Source organism: Lathyrus oleraceus, chromosome 3 (assembly GCF_024323335.1).
Source record: "Lathyrus oleraceus cultivar Zhongwan6 chromosome 3, CAAS_Psat_ZW6_1.0, whole genome shotgun sequence".
NCBI classification, from domain to species: Eukaryota; Viridiplantae; Streptophyta; class Magnoliopsida; order Fabales; family Fabaceae; genus Lathyrus; species Lathyrus oleraceus.
The window spans coordinates 438,866,921-438,894,002 of NC_066581.1; the positions used below are offsets into that span (position 1 = coordinate 438,866,921).

The window sequence follows — 27,082 nt, forward strand, 5'->3', positions numbered from 1 at the left end:
AAAGCATGGCAATCAATAGTTCATCATCAGTTTCCATTAAAACAGCATATACACCATGAATCGAGCATAAGAAAATCTGAACACCAACTTTGCTCATGAATGAAAAGTTTCAGAAGTGGATAAACAGCATACCAACAGGACCATTAGAGCATATACAGAGCAAATTCAAGCATGGTTTTCATGGAAACATGGTGAGGAAGGAGAATCGAGCAAAAATGTATATGAACCAGCAATTTCAAATCCAGATTTCTAGCAATCTACTCAACCATTTTAAGTGGTTCAACTTGCAATAGACTCAGCATGGCAAGGACCACACAAAGCATAACATGGATTTGAAAAATAAATGATTCGAAAATTTACCAATATGAAGAGCAGAGGAAGATTCAGCAGTTGTTTGGTCTGGATATGCTCAAACAGTTGAAAATTCTCCCTCCACAAGTTGAATGGTGAAGAAAGCTCGTTTTAATGCAGCTGGGAAATCACTTAAACCAAATCTGCCATAGCTAGTGGTGCTGAAGAACAGTTGAATCAAAGCTGCTTCCAGTTGTGAAATGGCAATGGGAATGAGCTTGAAATGATGTTTGGATGATGGAGAAACCAAAGGAAGCTCGAGTATTTTGGAGTTTTAGCAGAAAATGCAAGTCGAGCAAAAATGCAAGAAGGAGAGAATGAGTGTTTCTGTCCTTGGAGGCTGTAAAACTAGGGTTGTTTTGTGCTGAAAATGATCTCTTATATGACTGTTTAAGATTAACCAATCATGTACTAACCAAAATTAACTTAATTAAACCATTTTGCAAAATTGCTAATGTTTGGCCAAGTGGAGGAGAGGTGTGAATTGACTGAGAATTTGGGCTGGGTACAGGCTGCAAAAAGGACAGTATATTTGCTGTTTTTGGTTATACATGGAATGCTGCAGCATGTTGTACTGGTTTTGCCTTATGTACTTCTATTTGCACCTTTTGCCAATTTTGAATTTTTATCCAAAATGATGATGGAATGATGGTATGATGATGGTTTTAAGCTTTGAGCAAGTTTCAAATATGGTTTAAAACATTTCCCAATTGGCAAAATGATGAAAAAGTCCATAAATCAAAAAGTCAAAGTTTGGTCAAACTTTGAATTTTAAAGGAATTGGTCCAAAAATGCCATTTTGATTGGCAAGGTTTTAGGTCATGAAATTTATATTTTTGGAAAGAGGATGAAAAATGTGGTGTGTAGGAAAAAACCCCACCAAATTTGGCCTTATGGTTTGAGAGTTATGGCTTGTTGAAGTTCAAAAATTGGTGAAAATGATTTGATCATATCTTGACAACCACACATGGGATTTTGATGTTCTTGGACTTTTTGAAAATGGGAAGACAAGATCTTCAACTTTCATGTTGGGCAAAAATTCATTTGAAGCTTGTATCATGATGTAAGTTTAAGATCAAGAAGTTTCCATTTTTGGCAGTTGAAATTACAGGTCCACTTTCTATTTCTGGAAAATTTTCTGATTGGCTTGATTTTCTTCCATGATGAGGTTGAACATGATAGATGAGGCTTATACAAGCATGAATGAGCTCCTTCAAATCAATTCTATCCATCAAATCTTGATTAAAACAACTGTTGACCAAGTTTGACTTTCTGTTGACTTTTTCTAGGGTTTTGGACTGATTGAACTTCTTCTGATGATTTCCAAACCCTAATTCCTTGAGACCTTGACTTCAAATGATGTCTCAAGATGTATGAACCTTTGATTAATAATCATGATGCCCAAATTCTGCAAGAATGGCCATCATCCATTGCTTTGACTGATCAATGACTGACTTTGACCTAATTGCTGATGATTGCTTCCACTGCAAGCAACAAGGTTAGACAGACAATATTTTTGTATTTTTTTGAATGATAAACATATGAAAGCAAAGATATACAAATGCACAGTATGCTTGGTGATCAAGAAATCAACCCACAAGGCAAATCTATCCACTAGGAGGGGACAAAGACATGCAATGATCCTTGAGGTTATGATATGAATGATATGGGCCATGAGGGATCTTAGGGCCCAAAATTGGGGTCTTACACATTGCACCCTTTGAAATCTTCCATTGATCACCATGAAAGACTGTTGTGTAGCCTTCACTAGCCAACTGGCCTACTGAGATTAAGTTCTTTGTCAAGTCGGGAATATGTCTTACATTTTTCAATTCCCATTCAAACCCACCTAACTTAATCTTCACTACACATTTACCTGCAATCTCACATGATTGCTCATTACCGAGGTAAACTTTACCGAGGTTTCCAGAGACATTATTATTAAAGAATTCTTTCTGGGAAGTGGCATGGAAGGATGCTCCAGAGTCTAACACCTAAGACTCTTCTTTATTCTCCAAAGAGCATATCAACGCGTCTTCTCCTCTTGAAGTGGAAGCAACATTTGCTTCATCCTTTACCTCTTGGTTCTTTGGTGGGAGTCTACATTGATTTTTGTAATGCCCTTTCTTTCCATAATTCCAACATTCGATAGTCTTCGAATTATTGAAACTACGATGATTTCTGGATTTGGATCGTCGGTCCTTTGATTTACCACGTCCATATCCCCTGGTTGAATTTCTTCCTCTTTCCTCTATATGTAATACCAAAGAGGATGATGATTCGCCCAACTCTCTTCGCCTGATCTCTTCACTGAGAATCAGATCACGGACATCATCAAATTTCATCTTTGTACTTCCTGACGAGCTACTCGCTACCGTGACAGTAGCACTCCAACTATCTGGTAAGAAAGACAAAAGTATCAATGCTCGTACTTCATCGTCAAACTCAATTCCAACTGAACTCAATTGAGTTGTTACAATATTGAGTTCATTGATATATTATGCAATTGATGTGTCTTCTGTCATCCGAAGTGTAAATAACCGTCTCATCAAATGAACTTTATTTGATGCTGAAGGCTTTTCATACATGCTTGAAAGAGCCTTCAAAAGACCAGCAGTTATCTTCTCCTTCGCAATGTTAAAAGCAACATTTCGAGATAACGACAATCGGATAACACCAAGTGCTTGCCTATCGAGAAGGTTCCACTCATCTTCCTTCATCGAATCTGGCTTCGTTTCCATGAGAGGTTGATATAGCTTTTCCTGATATAGATAATCTTCAATCTGCATCTTCCAAAAGCTAAAGTCCACACCATCGAGCTTTTCAATTTTCATTTTTCCTTCATCTGCAACCATCACTCCCACTTAAATCTGATTTTCTCAGGATCGTCTCTAAAAGTTTCTTTACTAGAAAAATTAGAAAAATCAACCAACTGGTTCTGATACCAGATGTTAGGAAACTACACAAAATTTCCCTATATTATCAGATTTATGGAAGAACAAATTAACACGGAAGCACACAAACTTAATGAAAATAAAATATATAAATTCATTAACCTCTCCTCACATGAAAATTTCACAACTCAATTACACTAAAAGAATTTATTGAAAATATGTTCTGATGATTACAAATGAAAGATACAAGGCTTTTATAGCCAATAAAACAAGAAAGATGAATGGTTATTATTTAACATCTCCCCAAAATTCTCATAACCATTATTGTTTCTTTTTGCTATTATTTTTCTTGTTTCTCCTTCATACTCTCTTTATCTCTCTTTTATTTTGACCAACAAAAAACACCACTATGATGATATTTATCTTAAAGTTCCTGCCAAATCTCTTGAGTTGTATACATCCATAAAAGACTTTATGAGATTTTTCTTTCAAATGAGTTGGTCAACCATGTCATGACCATGGTATTGCAGCGATCCTATGCCATTGAGGCGCGATTTGAAGAAGATGGTTGGATTATGGTTCCGTCTATGAACTCTAATTAATTTTCATATTGAAAGGCGATCTTTATTGATATTGAACAAGAGTGGTAGTTAAAATTAAGTAACTATAACAAGCCTAGGATTGTCGTCGGGATGCATGAAGAAGGGTTAGCATATCGATCTGGTAGCGTTGATTAGGATTGGTGTTTGAAGCGGTGGTCCTGAAATCACGAGTAGAAGAAATGATAGGTTATGGTTCAGAGTTTCGTGGTGGTTAAGGGGTGGGGGGAGGATTGTTGTCATCAATGACACCTTCAATGGTGGCCATTGTAGGTCGGAGGAAGAAAGATTCGGGAAAAGGAGGTAAAGAAAGGTTTCTTGTGAAGAGAGAGAATTTGTTTGAAGAAGCAATATAAAATACCAATAAAAATAAACACATATTAGATATGATAAAATTTGCTATAAGAGCGATCATTCTTTCTGATACCATGTTAAATCTTTGGCAGAGAGAAAAATGCGCATTAAAGAAAAGGAAACATAAAACAGAGAATTATTTAATTAAATTCAAGTTTTACGAGCTGAGTTTAATACTATCCCAAAAATAAAGAGTAAATTTTTCTAACAAACAGCCAAATAACAAACCAAATCAAACCTAATTAATTAAATACAAGTTAACGCTACCAAATTAAAAAGTATAATGATTTTGCTATTAGAAATTTTAAACAGGTAGTGGTAACCGAAACTAAAATCATAGTACTCAACCCTTGTGGAAATTATCTTCGTATCACCATTATTACTTGCATAATTTGATAAAGATGTGCTAAAAAAAGAAGTAGGATGTAGTATATGCTAATGAGTAATTTGACATGAGTGTGTAATGGGAAGCGGTGGATCTGAAAAGGAACCATTGAGTATTTGATTGGCAATCCATTTATTTGCTGCCTCAGTGTAGTGCACGCCATCCCAACTTATATACTTTGAAGGATCATTACAAGATTTTGTTACAATTTCTTTACCGTTTATAGTTGCTTTATTCCCACAATATACATGGTTACCATCTTCATGATATCCACAACATATTTCAAAAGGTTCAACGAATCCTGCAATTTAATCCATTCATCGGTTAATAATTAGAGGGTTAGTTCTATCTTTATTTTAATTGGATCAAAATTATCTTCATCAATACCTTATAGACTTTACTATCAAAATCCACTGATTCAAATTTAAGATTTAATAAATAAATAAAAATTATTATAATATATTGATAGGATGACAACAACACCCACTATTACTATTTATTATTTCAGACCTAGATGTTAAAACGAGTTATCTGTCTTTAAATAGATCGATCTTAACGTATCTCGATCTTTATCCAACTATGAAAATATGATCTTGAAATATATTATCTGAATCAATTTACTAAAGAAAAATTTATCTATTTATTAAGAAGTCAAATCAAACACAAAATATTCAATATTCCAAATAAATTAATACAAATGATAAAATAAATCATGGTACAGTATTCAAAGAACCAAACAATAATAAAAGAGTAAAATAAAACACATGAAAACAAAATATTGTAGAATCATAATAATTAAAATAATGAAGTTGCCGTGAAGAAAATAAGTGAAAATTTTGTTGATTTGAAAGAAAAAAAACAAGAAGTGATAATGATTGTAGCTTATGAGTTCAACTTGAGGCATAAGTCACATAAAGAAGAGTGTTGATCTGATTTCTTGTGATACAAGTGAGCGTGATTAGTAGTATGTTTGGTTTAACGTTGAATTTTAAAAAATCACGGTAGCTTTTCACGTTTACACAGAAGCTACCTTTTGGAGCTTCTAGAAAATCACGGCAGAGTGGCATTTGACCGTGAGTTTGATTGGTGAAAAGCTAAACCAAACATGCTATAGATAATTTTAAATCTAAATATGCATTTTATTTTGAGTTAGTTAAACCCTCATTTGGAGTTCATTTAGTTGTTAGTTAGTTATGCTTACATGGCATTAGAGAATTTGTATATAAGTGATTGAATGTATAATTCTCTAATTATTAATGGAAACTTGATATTCATCTTCTTCCTTTCTCTCAAATGTGTTCATAAAATTATTTTGATGGTATCCTAGCATGTTCGTCCTACTTTGCTTTCGCTACGCCATTGATTGAGATAATCAACTTCTTGCTAATCGTTCATGATGATTGAATCGATTGAGTATAATTATTTTCGGCTTGTCAGACGATCCTAATCATGGTGAGAAATAACAACAATAATAATGTTGTTCAGAATAAAGCATTGAATCAAGTTCAAGAAGATCAACTTAATCCCTACTATGTGCATCCTTCAGAAAATTTCTCAACTATATGTTTTACATCAGTTTTATCTGGTGACAATTATCATGCATGGTCAATAAAGATGAGAAGAGCATTAGTGTTGAAGAAAAGGTTCAAGTTTGTGGATGGATCGATTCTAGATCCTAATGAAGCGGATTTGAATTTTACGGCTTGGAAAAGGTGCAAGAATATTGTTCATACATGGATTATCAATTATATCACACCTTCAATTACAGAAAGTATTGTAATCATTGATAATGCTATAAACATATGCGTTAGAGTTGCTCAATTTCATCAAGATATTGACAGAATAGAATATTTTGTTATAATTAGTCATAATTAGTTTCCTATAATTATGTTGTATCATAAGATAGTTGACCAAATAAATGTTACACATTGATGTATATATATTCTATTCAGATCAATGAGAAGGGCACGATTTCCATTATCTTACATGGTATCAGAGCTAACCAATCTCTCTCTCTAAAAAAAAGCAAACCTAGAAATGCGTTTCTTCTTCTCCCTCATTACAGTCCGTCGCCGCATGCTTCTTCTCCCTCCTTGAAGTCTGCCGTCGCAACAGGACTACCGTACTCTGTACCGCCGCCGCCGAACACGGGAACCACCCTATTCTCTCGCCTTCCGCCTCTGTTCGCGTTACCGTCGTTGCACCTACAACCATGTCTGAATCAGACCATTCAAAACCCAGTAACACCGATACCCACAAATCCGCCGATACTGGTGATTTCGGCCAGCCCAAGAACACCACGTTTTGAGGTTCCAAATCAGAGTTTCATCCCGCTCTTGCCGTATCGAATATTAGGAACCATATTCCTATTATTCTTGAGATGGAAAAATATCAATATGGTACCTCGGTCGAGCTTTTCCGCATTCATGCTCGCTCACCTCGAGTCCTGTATCACATCGTTCCATCTATCTGAAAAGAGCCACCAACCATTATCGACGCCAACCATGAACAATGGTCCACTCTTGATGCCATTGTTCTTCAGTGGATTTATTCCACTATTTCTACCGATTTTCTGACCACTATTCTAGAACCCAACTTCACTGCAATGGAAGCATGGAATCGCTTGAAAGATATTTTTCAAGATAACCAAAATGCTCGAGCTGTCACTCTTGAGCAAGAGTTTTCTAACACTCGTATGGAGGATTTTCCCAATGTCTCAGCTTACTGTTAGCATCTTAATATGCTTTCTGATCATTTGAGAAATGTCGGCTCCCCTGTCAACAATCATCGTCTGGTCTTTCAACTGATCTCTGGTCTCCCAGAAGCTTACCGCTATGTTGCTACTCTGATTCTTCAAAGAAACCCTCTTCCGGCATTCTATTAGGCTTGTTTCATGCTCCCTTTGGAAGAAGCCGGTATGGCTAAGATGGAAACACAAACTCTCATGCTGCTATGCACACCACTCAGCTAAAACCTACTGAAGACACCTCTCAGCGTGGCAACCTCCGCCCCGGCAACCGTTCTCGCTCCCGTGGAAACCAGGGTCGCGGAGGGGGACGTGGTAACCGCAGTACACCTCAGTCTGGAGCTCCCAGCGCTCCCTCACCTTGGTTCGCTCCTCCTTGGAAACAGCAACAACAGTACCCTACCTGGAAACCATGGGTTAGACTCCACCACCATGGATTATGCCACCGTGTCCGTATCCCACCTCTTAGTGGACACGCCTTTCCGGTCCTCCTAAGAAGCCAGACATTCTATGACAGTGACCTCAAGTGTATGCAACCTCTACCTCATCTCAGGTACCGACAGACATTGAGACCGCAATGCACACCATGTCACTCCACACTCTTGATAGTCAGTGGTACATGGACACGGGCGCAACATCTCACACAGCTGCATCACAAGGTAATCTCTCGTCTTATTTTCGAGTAAGTAATTCAAATCAGAAAGTCATTGTAGGCAGTGGCCATGAAATTCCAATTCACGTCTCTCACCACATACAAATAACCACATCTCACCAACCACTTCACCTTAACCATGTCCTGCATGCCCCCGAAAATTATTAAAAATTGAATTTCTGTGAGACGACTCACCACTGACAACAATGTTTCTGTTTCCTTTGATCCTTTTAGTTTTAATTTCTCTGATTTTTAGACGGGGATCACCCTTCTCAGATGTGACAGTCATGGAGATCTTTATCCAGTTACCATTCCTCCTAGTTTTGCCAGTCTCACATCCAGTCTTTGGCATAGTCGTCTTGGTCATCCTGGCGTGTTTGTTTTGAATTCCCTTTGCAAAAATAAGTTCATATATTGTGAACCTTTTAATTCTTCTATAGTTTGTGACTATTGTGTTTTAGGGAAACAAGTTAAATTGCCATTTTTTTATTCTTAAACTACGACTTTGATGCCTTTTGACATTTTACATAGTGATTTATGGACGTCTTCAATTTTAAGTTCTGCTGGTCATAAATATTATGTCTTATTCTTAGATGATTTTACAAACTTCTTGTGGACTTTTCCTATTAGAAGAAAATCTCATGTGTTTGAAACGTTCAAGTCACTTACTCAACTCATTCAAACTCAATTTTTGCAAAAAGTCAAAAACATTTCAATGTGACAATGGTGGTGAATATAATAATGAGCTTTTTCAAAAATATTGCACTGATCATGGTCTAGTTTTTCGTTTCTCTTATCCCCACACATCCTCACAAAATGGGAAAGCGAAACGCAAAATAAGAACCATTAATAATATGATACGCACTATGCTAGCTCATTCTTCTGTTCCCCCTTCGTTTTGGCATCATGTTCTCCAAATGGCAACTTACTTGTTAAATATTATTCCCTGTAAAACACTACATAATCTGTCACCAACACAACTCATGTATCATCGTGATCCCGCCTACACACATCTCAGAGTCTTTGGTTGTCTATGTTATCCATTATTCCCGTCATCTACCATTCATAAGTTACAACCCCGCTCTACTCCGTGTGTCTTCTTGGGTTATCCGCCGAATCATAAAGGTTATAAGTGTTCTGATTTGTCTAATAGAAAATTAATAATTTTGAGGCATGTTATCTTTGATGAAACTCAATATCAAGATACACTCCCCTTCACCTCACTCTTATCAATTCCTAGATGATGACCTTCACCCCTACCTTATACATCAGTGGAAAAATCAAATTTCACCACCTGTTGCATATAACCAACCAAGACTCATAATCCCAATTGACCAACTACTACCCTCAATAAACCAACAATCATCATCTCCTACCTCTTAGATCAACACACCTATTATAATAAACTCTCCATCACCACCATCAATTCAACTCCATCCACCTCCACCTACACGAACCATCACCACCCGAATCATGAAAGGAATTGTCAAACCCCGTATGCTATTTAACTTATCAATCTCTCACTCTGACCACACCATCTCTCCCATACCTAAAAACCCAAAACTAGCCTTATTAGACCCGAATTAGAAATCCGCAATGCAATCTGAATTTGATGCTCTTATTCAAAATAAGACATGTGATTTAGTTCCTCGTCCTTGTGATGCTAATCTTATTCGATGTATGTGGATTTTTAGGCATAAGAAATTTTTTGATGGATCCTTTGAGCGTTATACGCCCCGTCTTGTAGGTGATGGCATGTCACAGGTTGCAGGTGTGGATTGTGATAAGACTTTTAGCCCTATGGTGAAACCCGTTACCATTCGAATAATGCTTACCATTGCTCTCTCCAAATCCTGGCTCATTCATCAACTGGATGTCCAGGATGCCTTTTTACATGGTGATCTTCATGATACTGTTTACATGCATCAGCCATTGGGTTTCTGCAACCTATGTCATCCAGATTATGTGTGTCGGTTGAAGAAGTCATTGTATGGTCTCGAGCAAGCGCCTAAGGCATGGTATCAATGTTTTGCTGACTATATCGCCCCCATTGGCTTTCACCATAGCACATCAAACCACTCCCTCTTCATATATCGACAAGGTTTAGACATGGCCTACATTCTGTTGTATGTAGACGACATCATCCTCATCATCTTCACTCAGGTCCTCCACCAATCAATTATGTCACTCTTAGCATCTGAGTTTGCAATGAAGGATTTGGACCCTCTGAGTTACTTTTTGGGTATTGCAGTATCTCATCATCCTGATGGCAGATTTCTTAGTCAAAGTACATATGCATCAGAGATCATTGAACGTGTTGGTATGGCGTCCTGTAAACCATCAACCACTCATGTTGACACCAAGCAGAAACTCATCACCTCCTTTGACACTTCTTATGAGGATCCCTCCTTATATCGGAGTCTTGCAGGGGCCCTACAGTATCTAACCTTCACTCGACCTGATATATCATATGTTGTTCAACAAGTTTGCCTTCACATGCATGCCCCTCACACGGAACACATGTTTGTTCTTAAGCGCATTTTGCGCTATGTCCAGGGCACCTTACATTTTGGACTGCACTTATCCACATCTTCCAATACAAAGTTTATTTCCTACACTGCACTGATTGGGGTGGATGTCCTGACACCAGACGCTCTACATCTGGTTATTATGTTTTTCTAGGTGACAACCTTATTTCTTGGTCTTCCAAAAGGCAGTCAACTCTCTCCCGTTCCAGTGTTAAGCTGAATATAGGGAGGTTGCCAATGTTGTCTCTGAATCGTGTTGGATTCGCAATCTTCTCCTGGAACTCCATTTTCCTATTCCTCAGACCACTTTGGTGTATTGTGACAATGTTAGTGTCATCTATCTATCTGGTGATCATGTGCAACATCAGCGCACTAAGCATATTGAAATGGACATTCATTTTGTTCGGGAAAAGGTAGCTCGTGGTCAGGCTCGCGTCCTTCATGTTCCCTCAAGACATCAGATCGCAGACATCTTCACCAAAGGACTTCATCGCATTCTCTTTGATGATTTTCGGACCAGTCTAAGCGTCCGTGAACCTCCCGCTTCGACTGCACCGGGGGGGGGGGGGGGGGGGGATAGAATAGAATATTTTGTTATAATTAGTCATAATTAGTTTCCTATAATTATGTTGTATCATAATTAGATAGTTGACCAAATATTACACATTGATGTATATATATTCTATTCAGATCAATGAGAAGGACACAATTTCCATTATCTTATAGATATTGCATTAGAGTTTCATGAGAGGATATATCATTAGAGTTGCTCAATTTTATCAAGAGATTGCAAGTCTGAAGCAAAGTAATAAAAATATTTAAGATTATTTCAATGAATGGAGAGGTATTTAGGAATAATCATATCAATATAGACCAATGTGTAATTTTATTGGATCTACGCCTTGCTTATGCTTATCAATGAGAAATTCTAAGAGATTTAGATCTATGGATAGGATAATCCAATTCTTGGGTTGTTGAGTGAAAAATATAAAGGAGTGGCATCACAAGAGATGCTTATGGATCATATGCCACATATAAATAGAGTGTTTTCTTTATTTATGGAGAAAGAAAGAAAGTTGTAGTATGGATCCACCTCATCTAGTGTAAGAGGAAGAGGAAATGGTAACTATGGTCAAGGAAGACGAAGAGGAAATGACAAGGTATATGCACACACTGTGGCAAAATAGGTCATATTGTTGATGTTGTTACAAGAAGCATGAGTATCCACCTAACTTTGGAAGAGGGACTTCTTATGTTAATCAAGTTGAAGGTGATAAATCAGAGGCAAAATCAATAATATCCACCAACGACAATTGCAACATGACATTGACCAAGGATCATTAGAATTTGATGATGTTGCTTGAGAAAAGCACAAGATCAGTTAATTTGACCAAGGGATGTAATTTCTATATTCCTAATTTTAATGCAAAAGATAGTAATATAGACCGGATATTAGACACAAGAGCCACAAATCATATAGGTTTTATTTTAGATTGGTTTACTAAGCATAATAAAATTAGTCCTATAATGGTGAATTTACCGAATGTAAATTCTATAGCTGCATCTATATGTGGAGATATAAAACTGTCTCATGATTTGATAATAAAAAATGTATTTTATTTTCCTCAGTTTGAAGTGAATTAATTTAATATAAGTATCAAAATTGTGCAAAGAGTAAGATTGTAACTTGCTTTTTGAGATGATAAATGTGTGATACATGCAAAGAAGAATTTGAAGACGATTGGTTTAACTAAGGAGCATGAGGGTCTCTACTATATAGAAGCTAAAATAAACAATAGTAATGTAGGGTTAGTTTCCAATGTTTTTGTTAATAAAAATTCAGATAAAAATGTAGTAGTGCCACCAAAAGTACTATGGCATCTTAGGCATGGTCATCTATCTCATGATAGGATGAAACACATGAATAAGATGTATAACTACATTCCTACTAATGTTCATATAACTTCTTAACTATAAATAATAAAAGATTTGTCATTTTCCCATAAATAATAAAAGTCATAGTTTATATAGATGTATGGTTTTAAATACTGATTGAATGCATGGTTTTATTACTTCTTAACTATCCTAGATGATTGCAGTAGGCATGTTTGGGTAATAATGTTGAATTCTAAATTACAAGTTTCATAGAAGGTGAATGACTTCATTGCAATGGTAGAGACTCAATTTGATAAGAAAGTAAAGATAACAAGGAGTTGTAATGGGCCAGAGTTTATATCATCTCTCTATTATGCTCCAAGAGCTATTTTTCATCAAATAAGTTGTGTGTATTTCAATCTAGAAAACTTAAGAAGTATTGGTCCTATTTAGTATTGCATGTAGTATTTCTCATGAAAAGAATTCCAACCAAGGTCTTGCATAAAAATCTTCATACGAAGTATTATATGGAAGTGTACCTGATCTCATTCATCTAAAGGTATTTGGTCGTTTGAGTTATGACTCAACACTTCCAAAAAATAGACACAAGTTTTATCCAAGAGCAAGAAAGTGCGTTTTCTTGGGATACAAGTCGAGAATGAAATAATTTGTTCTTTTGGATGTTGTTACAGATCATGAAATCATAGTTTATATAGATGTGAAATTTTTAGACCTCGAACTTCCCTACTATTGTTATTCTAATGAAGTCATATCCACCACATTTATAATTACCTCTCAATAAATTATAATCAACCTATTTATGATTCTGATGAGAACAACTCTAATTCCACAACAATGCCTCAACCTAAACTTATAACCATACATGATCCCACATCTGATAGAAAATCTATCCTTATTTCATTTGATTTTTCATCCAAGACATATGTCCATACCATTTCTTCATCTTCCTAACTTGAACTCACAAAATCCACCAGGACTATTAATCTACCTACACAGCTTGAAGATTATGTTTGTACCTCTAGTGTTCCCAACACCTGTCAATATCCTCTAGCCAATTTCATCTCATACTCAAATATTTCACCCAACCACCAAGCCTACATTATGTCTCTTTCTACATAAATGGTGTCTTCAAACTTCCAAGCTAGAAGTAGAGATTCTAGATGGACTGCAACTATTGACAAAAAAAAATTAAAGCTCTTAATGCTAATCATACATGGGAATTTGTTTATTTACCTACTTATGCTTCACTTATTAGTAGAAAGTGGACTTACAATATCAAAATGCCTGCAAATGGTTCCATTGAACGATTCAAGGTAAGACTTGTGATAATCAAAATGCACTTCATATGAGTGTCAATCCCGTGTTCCACGAGTGTACAAAAACATCTGGATATTGATTCCTATTTGGTGTGTGAAAAGCTTTAAGTTGGACTCATATGCTTGTTTCTCGTGTCTTCTTAAAATCAAATCACTGATGTTTTCACCAAAGCTATTGGATCTCGCCCTTTTCTCGATTGCTTAATCAAGATTGGTATGGTAGACATTTACCAACCTCAAACTCGTGGAGGAGGAATGGATACTATAATTAAATGAAGAAGAGTGTCGATCAAATTTCTTGTGATACAAAACAACTTGACTAATTAACTAGTTTACTCTTTCTAGTTTTATTTAACTTCAAATATGATTTTGTATTTCATTTGGAGTTGGTTAAACTCTCGTTTGGAGTTCATTTAGTTAGTTAGTTAGAGTTTCTATATAAATGATTGCTTGCATAATTTTTTAATCAATAATGAAAATTTGAGGTTCATCTTTTTCCTTTCTTTCAAATGTGCTCAAGAAAATTACCGTTGAAAAAGTAAAACTTTAGACTAAAAGAGAAAACTCAAATGTAAAAAGTGCACTTAAATAGAATATTTAATATTTAATATTTAATATTTAATATTTTTTTTAAAATAAAATATATTATTTATTTTAAAAAATTAAGGTTAATTTTGTGAGATACATTTTAATATCTTTCATATCTCATCCAAAAATTACACGTGTGAACATATATTACACATTTGAAAATTTGAAGCATAATTAATTAAGTGATTCAGGGACCAATAAATATTTCTGACCCACGATTTCTTTTAAGGAATAATTTAACTATTTCGTCAACTAATTTCTTTTGAGATGTCACGTGAACTCGCAAAATTTGTGCAACCATATTATAAAATTAAACATGAATTTAATCCGGTTAATAATAGTCAGAAAGAGAATCATATTGATACCTGATTTTATAGCATTACTGATTAGTTCATATTTTGCAGAGAACATGTCGACATATGTTAAAGAAGCATTAGGGAAGACTGTCCTTAATTTGAGAACTTCATCTTTAAGCTTTTTATTGAAGTCTTTGGCCAAGTCGTTTTGGTAGTTGACGCAGCCGTTTTGATCAAGGTAACCAGGAAGTAGAGTACTGTTGTGGTGGACATTGTGAATTGGCATGGAAACTGGTAGGCAACCAATGGGGCCTGTGTTGTGTATCCAAAATCTTCTTGCTCCATAACTATATACATTCTGTATGCCAATATGGTTTATATTAATACTTGATAAAAAAATGCGACAGAAATTTTATTTTTTAATCTCAAATTATACATGTAAAATAATTATTAATGTCATTATTACTAATAATTTTTTATTTTAAAACTTTGAATAAAAATTACAGAAAGTTGACTACTACTTGTATTAATGTATTTTTAGATCTGCAGTATAGCTAACTTCTTTTATAAATAAATATATATAAAAGTGTGTTTTTAGATCTAAAACAATATGGCTGACTTCTTTGGTCAATTAATCTATATATAAAAATTTATAGGAATAGGCCCTATGAATTTTTTAATGGCTTAAAAAAAGTTTTTTTTAAATACATATAAATTAATGGATTGAAAATTGAATTAATTAAATTTAATTAATCTTTTTTTTGGAATTATTAAACAATACCCGCTAATCTGATCTAATGTTTATAAATATTAGAATTTTTTTTGCACCTATTGAGTACTTTAATGATTTAATATAGGGTTAATATAGTAGTTTTGTCATCCATTTTGATAAATTTTGAATTTTCTTAATATTTTTGTTTAAAAAAATGGATGATATACTGACGGTGACTGTGTAAATTAATTTATACTATTAATCAATAACGATCGTATATTTCACCAAATTAAATTAAAAATAATTTTAATTAAATTTAAAATAATTTTAAATTAGTTGTATGATATGACAGAATGATATATTTTTATTAAATGATAATATAAAATATTTTTACATTGTCAGAGGCTTGAGAAGAATTAAAATGCACAACTCGCATTAAATATACATTTGATAAAAGCAATACTACATTCAGTCATATTTATAAGAGACAATTTATTTTCTAAATATATTAAATAATTAATGTATATGAATTATATAGAATAAATATATTAATTATTTAATATAATATTAATTATTTAATATATCAAAAATATAAAAAGTTCCTTTTATAAATTAGATCGGATGGAGTATTAAACTAAAAAAAACTAAAAATATAATATATTACATAGTTGAAATAAAAGAATTAGGATAAAAAAAACATAACCTATTACATAGTTGAAATATAGAAAGAAAATTAGATTAGGAAAAAACATAATATATTACATAGTTGAAATATATAAAAAATTAGAGTAGAAAAATCAAAAGCCGACCAAATAATCATAAAACAAAATTTTTAACCTTTAAATTTACAATATTGTCATTAACTTATAGTCTAAAATTAATTTACATTAGTGCATCTTTTATTTTCTCACATACTATTTGAATTCTATATTATACGCCACTTCAGAATTTTAATAAAATTTTAAAATTTTATCTTTTTTATAATTTTTGTTTTAACATTTTCATTCAAAATCATTTACATGATTCAGTTTCTATAAAATATAAAAAATATCGTTATAATTTAAAATGGAGAGATAATAATTACATATTATTATATTATTATAATACATGTGAATACTATTATTTACCATATTTATTAGGAATGATTTACTAATTTTTATTGTTAATATTATTAGTAATCATTATGAATGATTCATCATGATTGAAATTTAAATATTTTTAGATGCGGGGTATCATCAAATGCGAATTGCACAAGTGTGATGAATGATTTTTTAGTAACATATCTATAAATAAAATACATTTATGCTCCATAATATAGAAACAACTTATGACTTACTTGAAGTTGTTTAGAAAAATATTCCACAATATTTGAGATCAATTCTTGGGAATCTTCCTTTCCCACCTTACTAAGAACATAAGCAATATCATTTTGACCAATATCAAAAGTGTAAATAGCCTTGCCAAACTCCTCTGGCTTTGGATAGTGTGCTCTGTAAGAATTTTTATTTGCTGCAATTCAAAATCATATACATTAAATTAAACATCAAGCTTAAAAATATGCAATTCTCAGGAGTATTGATTAATTAACCTTGTGTGAAGAACTTGGCAGTGCGTGTTTTGAAATTGTTAAATTGTTGTATTTGGATTTCAAGAGTGAAAGGAGTTCCGCCGTCGAAGTAGGTCTTGTTTTGTCGCATGATTGTGGACGATCCTGCAGCAAAGTTTGCACCATGTCTATAGCTTGTTCCAATTGAGTTTATATATGCACTCAACAATGACATTCCAAGGTGCTTTGCTACATACATATATATATAAAAAATTATTCACAACATACATACATATAACAATGTTGAAAGGATATATAGAGTTATATTATACCAATGAAATCTATGATAAGACGGCCATCAGAAGCTCTGCCAACAGCCTCATGGAAAAATGTCTGACCATAAGGCAAAATAGCAGGGAAAAATGCTGCTGACATAGAGCCAGTATCTGAATTTGAGTCACCAAAATTGAAGATTGCTTGAAAATCACATGGTTTTTGTGAAGTTTTCAGTTCATCTGCTTGGATACTCACTAACCAAGAGAGTAAAAAAACAATAGTGGCAAAATGTGTGAGGGACCCCATTATTGACATTGCACAAAACAATACAGCAGGAGGGTTCTCTTATTGTATATATATAGTTGTGATTTTGGAGCTTAGTGTATAAGTTTAAATAGTAATATAATGTGTCAATATTTGGGTATCACGTGTGTTGCAAGTTATTATAAGTATATAAAATATTATGAGTAATGAGTGTAATGGACTCAAGGCCCACTATATAATGTAATTTAAGGTCACATGTGATACTCACAATTGTATTTTCTCAATAAATTTAATTAGATTAAATATTATTTTCTCTCGTGATCTTTATCTTGAGATCTATTTTAATTCTTTAATTTTTTAAAAAGATCAATTTGATCCATTATTTTTCAATTTGTATCATTTTTATCATTTCTCTTAATCAGTTAGTCAAAGTCAAATACAATGATCTCGTCATGTACACTTGACATGGAGCCAAGCTACAATAAAATCTAATGGTCTCTTTCTTCTTAATCATTTTTTTCATTTGGTTCCACTTTTACTACAATTCATTCATTTCTCAACTGTTTCTCAACTTTACAAGAAAAAATCTTTCATCTTCTAGAAGTCCCTTAAAGTGATCATTTTGATTATAAAGATCATAGAATTTGCATACCATTTTTCCAATCATTTTCCATCAAGTCATGAGTTTACAACAAACAAACAATGGAAAATAATAAAAATCATACTTTGGTACACTTATTTAGAAATGAATAACATAAATATATACCAGTATCTCATTGGAAAGTATCGCATTGGAAAGTTGTGAGGGTTCAACGGTAGGCATAATTGTTTTTGCTGCTATTGGAAAATGAAAGTAATACTTGTTGTGATATAATCCAAATTAGTTAGTTATTTGGTTAGTAAGTTAGTTAGTTGGTTTTTAAGTTAATTAGTTTGCTATGTCAGTTATGTAATTACATGTCTCTACTTCAATAGGGGGAGCGTCTATATCCGGTTATTTTATTGTTTGTCTGTTAGCTGGTATTTTTGATAGGACCAAAATCTGAGTATAATAAAATAGACTTAAATGTTGAAAGGATTAAGGGACATTTTCAACATGTTGTGTTAGCCAAGGAAGTTGAAGTCTCAAGATGAGAAATAAAGATTGAGATTTAGTATTTTTCTGAAAAGAAATATTTCGTCTAGCATTTCGAAGGTAGTATTGCTCAAGATTTCGACATTGGTAGTGTTTTGGCGCGAAGAAGTGTTTGTTCAAAACGAGTAACTACTTCTCAATCTTATCCCAAGAGACACGTGGAAGACACTTCAGAAGCGAAAGGCATGCAGATATTTACGTGACAAATACTAAGGAGAAGAATGTTACAAAACATTTATTTTACACTTGTATAAATAGGACTTCTAATATTAAGATTCGAAGTGTTGTGTTGAATTCACTACAAAACTCAAAAAAATTAAAAGTACCCAGCGTAACGAAAAACAAGTTTCACTGAGAAAAATGTATGATTTCTGAAACACCATTTTTTTCAAATGCAAAGTCTTTGACTCCATTTTATATTCTTTACAAATCTGCTTTCATTCATTTGTTAATTTCATTGTCACTTTACATTTACTTTTACAAAGTTTCCCTTTATTGTCAAAATTACTTATATTTCCAAACAATCTACCTTTTTTGCATTAACTTTACTCAAAGATTTCGACCAAGTCGAAATCCTTCCTTTTTCTACACAAAACTTTGTAAAAAGTTTAGCATTATCTCCTAGGAGTATCTGATCGATCCTAAAAGTAACATTTAATAAGAGATTAGCGTTTGTTTACCAAATTTCACAATAAACAAATTGGCACGCCTAGTGGGACATGTGCTAAATCTTTTTTATCTTTTATAGATAATATAATTTTATTTTATAAAGTGTTATACGTCTATGAAATGTTTTGAATATTTGTATGTGTTTAAGAAGTGGAAAATCTTTACCAAAAATAACGCGTCCTTCTATGGACAACTCTAATTCACAGAGCAATCCTCAAAGTATAGTAGAACAATCATTCAGATCGACGGTTGAAGAGGGAGTTATTTCAACGTCTATTAGAACAAATGTTCATATGGTATCATCAACACAAGTTGCACTGATACCATCACAAGGGATGATTTCCCCCACCACAACTAGGAAATTACCTTTTTAACCTAGTAGTTGCAAGATCTTTGTTTGATTTTTCAAATCCAATTAATAATAGGGAGTACCCTTATGGCATGCTAACATCGATGATGGTTGGGCTTCACACTAACATGTCGACATATAGTGACAATGCAATGACCACCAGGCCATCATATAATCCCCATAATGCCTCTACTTGGACCAAGAGGGATATGTTATATCCCTCAATTGATGCCATCTTTAAATACGACGTCTATGATGGCTATGAGGAAACAAATGGATGAAAGCAATTTAGAAATAGTTAATACTTTAACCCAACAAATGGGAACTATATTTAATCCTTTGATTACAAATGCAAACAAAACTTACAAGTTGTTAGCCAATCAAATGGGTCGAATAGCCGACTCTTTCGGCACACCTCAAGTTCTGACTCGACCAACCCCGTAGATATCAAATGTTAGGCATTTCGAAATGCCCGGAAACGTGATGGCCCAAGTAAACTTAGGTCAACATCAAGGTTTTCGATCACCAGAACAAACCTCAAATAGGAAGGACGAAGAATACATAGGTTAGCATAACCATAGGCCTGTAATGGTACAGAGAAATTAGGATGCTGACCAAGTGCTTCGACATGTCGAACAAAATAACTTTGGGAGAATAACAATATAACTAATGTGGTCAAACAAATTTTTTCCTAAAATGGCCTTAATTTATGACTCCATTGACCCAATTTTATATCCCCTTTGTCAGAATATGTTCGATAAATAGAACTTCCTAGGGGATAGAAAGTCCCCAAGTTTACCAAGTTCGCTGGTGACACCAGTGAATCTACGATTGAACATGTCGCTAGGTATCAAACTGAGGATGGCGAGATAACAAACAATGAGAATTTGAAAATGAAGTATTTTATGAATTCTCTAACGAAAAATTCCTTCACTTGGTTTACCACACTCTATACAAACTTGGAGTCAATTGGAGAGAATGTTCCATAAATAATTTTACACGGGTCAGTCGAAGATAAACCTTAAAGTGTTGGCTAGTGTTAGAAGAAAAGTCCCTGAGTCAATTGACGATTATTTGAATAGGTTCAGACTTCTTAAAGCAAGGTGCTTTACACAAATCTCTGAACATGAGTTAGTCGAAATGGATATAAGAGTCCTAGATTATTCCATTAGGAAGTAACTAGACATTCACTACCTTAGGGACATGGCACAATTGGCAGACATGGTTCGCCAGGTCGAATGCTTGAAAGTTGATAAAGCCAGAACAAATAAGTAGCATAAGAAAGAAAAGGTCGTATATGTAGAGACATATTAATATCTTTCAATTTTAGGCGACGAGTATGTCGAAGAGAGTGAGGTCAATGTTGCTGAACTTAAGCCATGACCTCCTTACATATGTAAATTGCTGAAGCCTCAAAACAGGAAGAATCTTGTTGAAACTAGCAAAAATGATAAATTTGTCACAAAAACATACACTTTTGATAATACCAAATGTGATGAAATATTTTATTTATTGGTTACTCATGGGCAGATAATAGTGCCTCCGGCCTTAAGAACACCTCCATTAGAATAAAGAAACAAGAGAGGTTTTTGTAAGTACCATAATTTTCTGGGTCATAAAACTTCTCAATGTGTGTTTTTCATGGATTTGATGCAGAAAGCATTGAAAGAAGAAAGGTTATTGTTTGGCGAGAAGCAAAAAGCTTCAATGGAAGTGGATGTTGATCCATTCCAAACTAAAGAGGCTCACTATGTTGAGCCTGTCGAGATCCTTATGGTGGAAGCTACTAGGGGCTTCGACATGGATGTCAAGAAAGATGAACAGACTTATACAATTGCTGATGAAGAGATGTAACTAGTATACCCTCAGGATGAATAGGGACTGGTTGACTTCTTGGAGCGTTGCAAGCTAAGTGACTCCAAAATGATATTATGCCCCAAGTGTAGCACTGCTTTTGACGAGGAGGCGGAAAAGAAGCTTGAAGAAACCAGAGTGCATGATCCCAGGAAGAGTAAGGGAGGAAATTCAAATGCTAGGTTCTCTTTCGACAAAGTGGGTGTTCCTCACAGAAACGAATAATATAGGAGGCATTTTCGACAACCTCACAAAAGAATCTATCGTTCTTCTGCAAATGTACCCCAGGGAAAGTGGGTAAAACCTCTGAAGCAGAGAGAGGCGAATCTTCCAAAATGGAAAGTGGTCGACCCAAAAGTAGGGTGGCCAAACCATAGAAATCCAAATTTGTCAAAGGGTTATTCATATATCTCTCAGAACTACAAGAGAGAAAAACCTTATGACACGGACACAATGGAGGCATCACCAAAGAAAGAAGAAGGTTGAGCGTGAAACCTTTGTGATGAAGTGTGAAGCCATGGTGGAGAAATGTGATGTGGTAGGGTCGAACACTCTAAAGAAACCTTTCACAAGGAGACTGGGTGAAGAAGACAATAAAATAGCCAACCACATACTAGCCTTAAGAATTGCACCTTTGGTAAAAGGTGATGTTAACACAGGGAGAAAAACTCCTGAATATACTCCTCATCCAGATGATGAAATGGTAGAGGACAACTTCGACACAAAGTCTAAAGATGATCTTTTAATAGACTATGACATAGTCTCAATTCTCCTGGCAGAATATGATCGTGTCTCGGAAGTATCTGAGACAAAGGAGAACTACATACAAGATGAGGAATAAAATTAGAAGTCGTTATGTTATTACGTCATGAATAATGGCATTGTCGAGGAACAACAAGCAATTTTTGAGAAGCCAAATGATGGGATGATGTATCGTCTGAAACCTTTGTTCATAAGGGCGAAGGTAGATAATACGGTTGTCAACAAGGTCTTTGTTAATGGAGGAGCGAATATTAACTTGATTTAGAATTCTCTATTTAGGAGAATAGGGAAACCCGATGCAGATCTACGACCTCACAACATAGTTCTGTCAAATTATGAAGGCAAGACTAGTCATATCTTGGGGGTGATTCAGGTCAAACTGTTAGTTGGCACTACAACTAGGCAAACACTATTTATGGTAATTGTGTATAATGCAAACTACAACTTGTTGCTTGGATGTGAATGGATCCATGGAATAGGTGTTGTCCCTTCAACTTTGCACCAAAGGATTTGCATATGGCGCCAGGATGGCATAGTAGAGAACATTGAGGCCGACCAAAGCTATTATATGGCTGAAATCAATAAGGTTCGAAAGAAACACTTTGACATAAACTTGGCCAAGATCTTTCCATGTTATGTAGTAGAAGAAGTTTATACTCCCTAGAAAGATGCTACATACTTCTTGAAACTCCATTCCAGTCATGGTTTCATCTGGGATAAGGAGGATGTAGGGGACCATATTGTCGAAGAGAGCAGTGTCGCACCCACTAGGTGGATCATGGTAGATGATAATGACTACTGAGTGAAAAATTTTGGCTCAAATTTAGGCTCATATGGTCAAAATTAGACTAAACTCGGACCTCGATCCCTTGAAGGAAATAAATCTAGGTTATTGAGCAGTGAAAAGACCAACCTACATCAGTGCTAAAATCAAACGAAGCATGAGGAAAGTGTGGTTTAATTACTTAAAGAATTCAAATATTGTTTCACCTGGGATTACAACAAGATTCCAGGGATGAGTCGAAGTATGGTGGAGTTAAAGCTACCAATTTGACCTGGTAAGAAGCCGGTGAAGCAATTATCAAAAAGGTTTACAGCTGAAATTATGTCAAAGATCAAAGAGGAGATCAAAATGCTTCTCAGGAATAAGTTTATTAGAAAGTCCATGAATGTCGAATAGTTAGGAAATATTGTGCCTTTTATAAAGAAAAAAGGAAATCTTAGAGTATGTATAGATTTCATAGACTTGAATAATGTTACACCTAAAGACGAGTATCCAATGTCTCTGGCAGAAATCTTAGTAGATTCAGCAACATGTTTTGAATAAAAGTGTCTTAGATGGATATTCCGGGTACAACCAGATTTTTATATATGAAGAAGACATACCTAAAATGAATTTTTGATGCCCATGTGCTTTAGGAACTTATTAATGGGTAGAAATTCCCTTTGGGTTAAAAAGATGCGGGGGAAACCTATCAGAGGGCTATGAATTTGATGTTCCGTTACTTCATTGAAACATTCATGCAAGTTTACATGGATGACATAGTCATAAAGTCCTCATCAGAAAATGGTCACTTAGGCCATCTTCGACAATCCTTTAAGAGGATGAAGAAATATGGATTAAAGATGAATCCATTAAAGTGTGCTTTCTGTGTTCATGCAGGAGATTTCTTGGGATTCATAGTGCACAAAAAAGGCATAGAGATCAATCAAAACAAAACAAAATCGATATTGGATCTCAAGCCTCCTTCGACAAATAAACAACTCCAATCTTTGTTGGGGAAAATAAACTTCCTAAGAAGATTCATCTCCAATTTAAGTGGAAAGACTCAAGCTTTCTCGCCATTAATTCGACTCAAGAAAGAAAGTGACTTCAAACGGGGGAGTGGGAAGCAAGAGGCTTTCAACAAAATCAAGGACTATCTGATGAAGCATCCTATCTTGTTACCTCCAAGTAGAAATAAGAATATGAAATTGCACATAGTTGTATCAGATTCGACCATAGGAAGTATGTTAGCCCAAGAGGATGAAAATAGCATCGAAAGTGCCATTTATTACCTCAGTTGAATCCTAATTGATGTAAAAACTAGGTATAATGCAATAGAAAAGTTATGTTTGTGTATATACTTTTCATGTATAAAACTAAAGCATTATATAAATCATGTTGCCATTTATTTGTATTATCATTTTGATGTGATCAAACACATGTTGTCAAAGCCTATACTTCATAGTTGAATAGGGAAGTGAGCTTTAGCACTCATTGAGTATTCACTAACTTATTGTATTTCGAAAGCAATAAAAGGCCAGATTGTCGCAGACTTCATTGTTGACCACTTAATGGTTGAAGCAATAAAAAGTTATGTATAGACTAGGCCTTAGAAATTATACTTTGATGGTTCTAGTAATAAAGATGGAACATGAGTTGAAGTGTTTATAATTTCGTTAGAGGATATACTAACAAGGTTCAAGTTTAGAATCAAAGGTCCTTGTTCAAACAATGAGGCTGAATATGAAGCCTTGATAATGTGACTTTAGATTTTATTGGAATTAGGGGCAGAGAGGTCAAAATAAAAGGTGACTCGGAGTTGGTGGTTAGATTGTTGAAAAAATAATATAAGTGAATCAAAGAAAATTTGATGATGTACTTTGTCACTACCAATTCCTTACTGAAAAGTTTCGACCACATCTCCATAGACCATATACCTCAACTAGAGAATCAAGAGGCAAATGACTTAGCCTAGATTGTTTCAGATTACAAAATCTCTAAGGAGGGATTATAGGATTTGGTCGAAATTAAAGATAAGATAATCTCAGTAGACAGCTCTTTAGAGATATTGGCAATGTCAAAACTTGGGGGCAGACGAAACTGAGATATCATAAAACTTAAAAAATTCTAAGTTTTTTGAAAATTTTGAAGCCTTCGAAGTTTTGGATATTGACCTAATGTTAGATAAGGACTATAAAAAACCTAATGTCGAATACTTGGGAAATACAACATGAATACATATCGAAAGATCAAGTACATGAACCTGGGTTATGTGATTAAGGGGGAACGAGTTGTTTAAGGAAACCCGTAAGGGGATTCTTCTTATATGCCTTGGCGAAAGTAAAGCATATTTAGAAATATATGAGGTGCATAAAGGATCATGTGGCTCTCATCAAGAAAACCATAAGATGAAATAGTTGTTGTTTTGACTAGGGCTTTATTGGCCAACTATGCTGAAAGACTGTATAGACTTCACCAAAGGTTGTCAGGAATGCCAAAGGCATTCAGGTATCCAACATGTACCTGCAAGTGAGTTACACTCAATAGTTAAGCCATGGCCTTTTAGAGAATGAGCCTTAGACATGATAGGAAAAATTAAGCAGTCATCGTCAAAAAGGCATATATACATCTTTGTGGGGATATATAATTTCACTAAGTCGATAGAAGTCATCCCTTTGCCTAATGTCGACCAAGTAAAAGTAATTAGTTTAATCAAAAATCATATTATATATATATATATATACATATATATATATATATATATATATATATATATATATATATATATATATATATATATATATATATATATATATATATATATATATATATATATATATATATATATATATATATATATATATATATATATTTGGAATACCTGAGACTATTACCACTAACCAAGGATCAATGTTCATAGGTCGAAAGGTGGTAGAGTTTGCCTCAGAGATAGCGTTTAAGTTACTAACTTCAACACCTTATTATGCTCAAGCTAATGGTCAGGTCGAAGCGACCAACAAAGTTGTGATTGTTGGTGTAAGCCCTAGAGGCCAATACTTTTGGTACTTGTATCGAATTATTTATTAATAATAAAAGGTTTTTTCTTTATTACGGTTGTTTATTAAAGTCCCTGGAATAGATAGTCCGTTTAATGCATCAAGTGTGACTTGATCATGAGACCACATTAAACATTAGGACACTATTCTTAAAGTATCTGTAGTCGAGCTTTATTATGAAGTGGGATAACATTAAAGCATTAAGACTATTATGTTTGTAGACTGATGATCACATCTCATGGATCATGGATAAAGAGTTATCAAGTCTTAAACATAGGTATGAATATTAAGAGTAATATTTATACCGGATTGACCCACTATGAGAATACTATATAGAAAGTTATGCAAAGTGTCATAAGTTATTCTCATGGTGATAATGGTGTATACCACTCTTCGACCTGAAACCACTATGGATCCTAGATGTAGAGTCGAGTGCTTTATTGTTGATCCAACGTTGTCCGTAACTGGATAACCATAAAGACAGTTGATGGTGTAGCACCTCAAATTTGCACCTATCATTGTACATACATTTTCATATTAGGTCATAACATATCATAGTCCATTGCATAGTATTTGCATTGTCCTCAGTTGCCTCAAGTGCAAGCAAGCAAGAATTAGGTCAAATTGATCAGGAGATCAGTCAACCAGTCAAGCAAGGATGTTTCTCAAGGAATCAAAACCCTAGGGTTTGTCCAACAAGTTCACATGCCTTGGGGGTCTTTTTGAAGTGTTCAAGTCAAGGTTTGAAGCCTCAGAGGTCAGCAGTCAATGCATAGCCAGGCAGAAAACCCTAAACAGTCAACAATCAATCAAAGCAGTGGATGGTGGCCATTCTTGTGGAATTTGGGCACCATGGTCAACAATCAAGAGTTCATGTGTCTTGGGACATCATTTGAAGTCAAGTTCTCAAGGAACTAGGGTTTGGAATTCATCAGAAGTGCACAGTCAAGTCCAAAACCCTAGAAAGTCAAAGTTGGTCAACTGTGGTTGATTCCTTGGATTTGATGGATGGAAATGGTTTGAAGGAGTTTATTCATGTCCTAATAGGCCTCATGTGTCATGGCAATCAACATCATGGAAGAATTTGA

General features: G+C 34.5%; 1 protein-coding gene across 3 annotated transcripts; it reads right to left on the bottom strand.

Annotated features, from left to right (window-relative positions):
* Positions 1-4,322: 4,322 nt before the first annotated feature.
* Positions 4,323-17,499, bottom strand: LOC127128092 (GDSL esterase/lipase At5g14450). 3 transcript variants are annotated; one of them, XR_007805673.1, is made up of 6 exons: positions 17,196-17,499; positions 16,906-17,112; positions 16,654-16,826; positions 14,675-14,963; positions 13,677-13,983; positions 11,334-13,576 (listed from the first exon to the last, which is right to left on the bottom strand). XR_007805673.1 is itself a non-coding variant. In XM_051057341.1 (5 exons), exons 1-5 carry the CDS (start codon positions 17,452-17,454, stop codon positions 4,634-4,636), a joined length of 1,179 nt encoding a protein of 392 aa, XP_050913298.1. In that variant the 5' UTR covers positions 17,455-17,499; the 3' UTR covers positions 4,323-4,633. The 3 variants fall into 3 exon arrangements, 2 of the variants coding, with proteins under 2 accessions (XP_050913298.1, XP_050913299.1); XM_051057341.1 differs by lacking the exons at positions 11,334-13,576; positions 13,677-13,983 and adding an exon at positions 4,323-4,884; XM_051057342.1 differs by having other exon boundaries at positions 11,333-13,983.
* Positions 17,500-27,082: the final 9,583 nt, after the last annotated feature.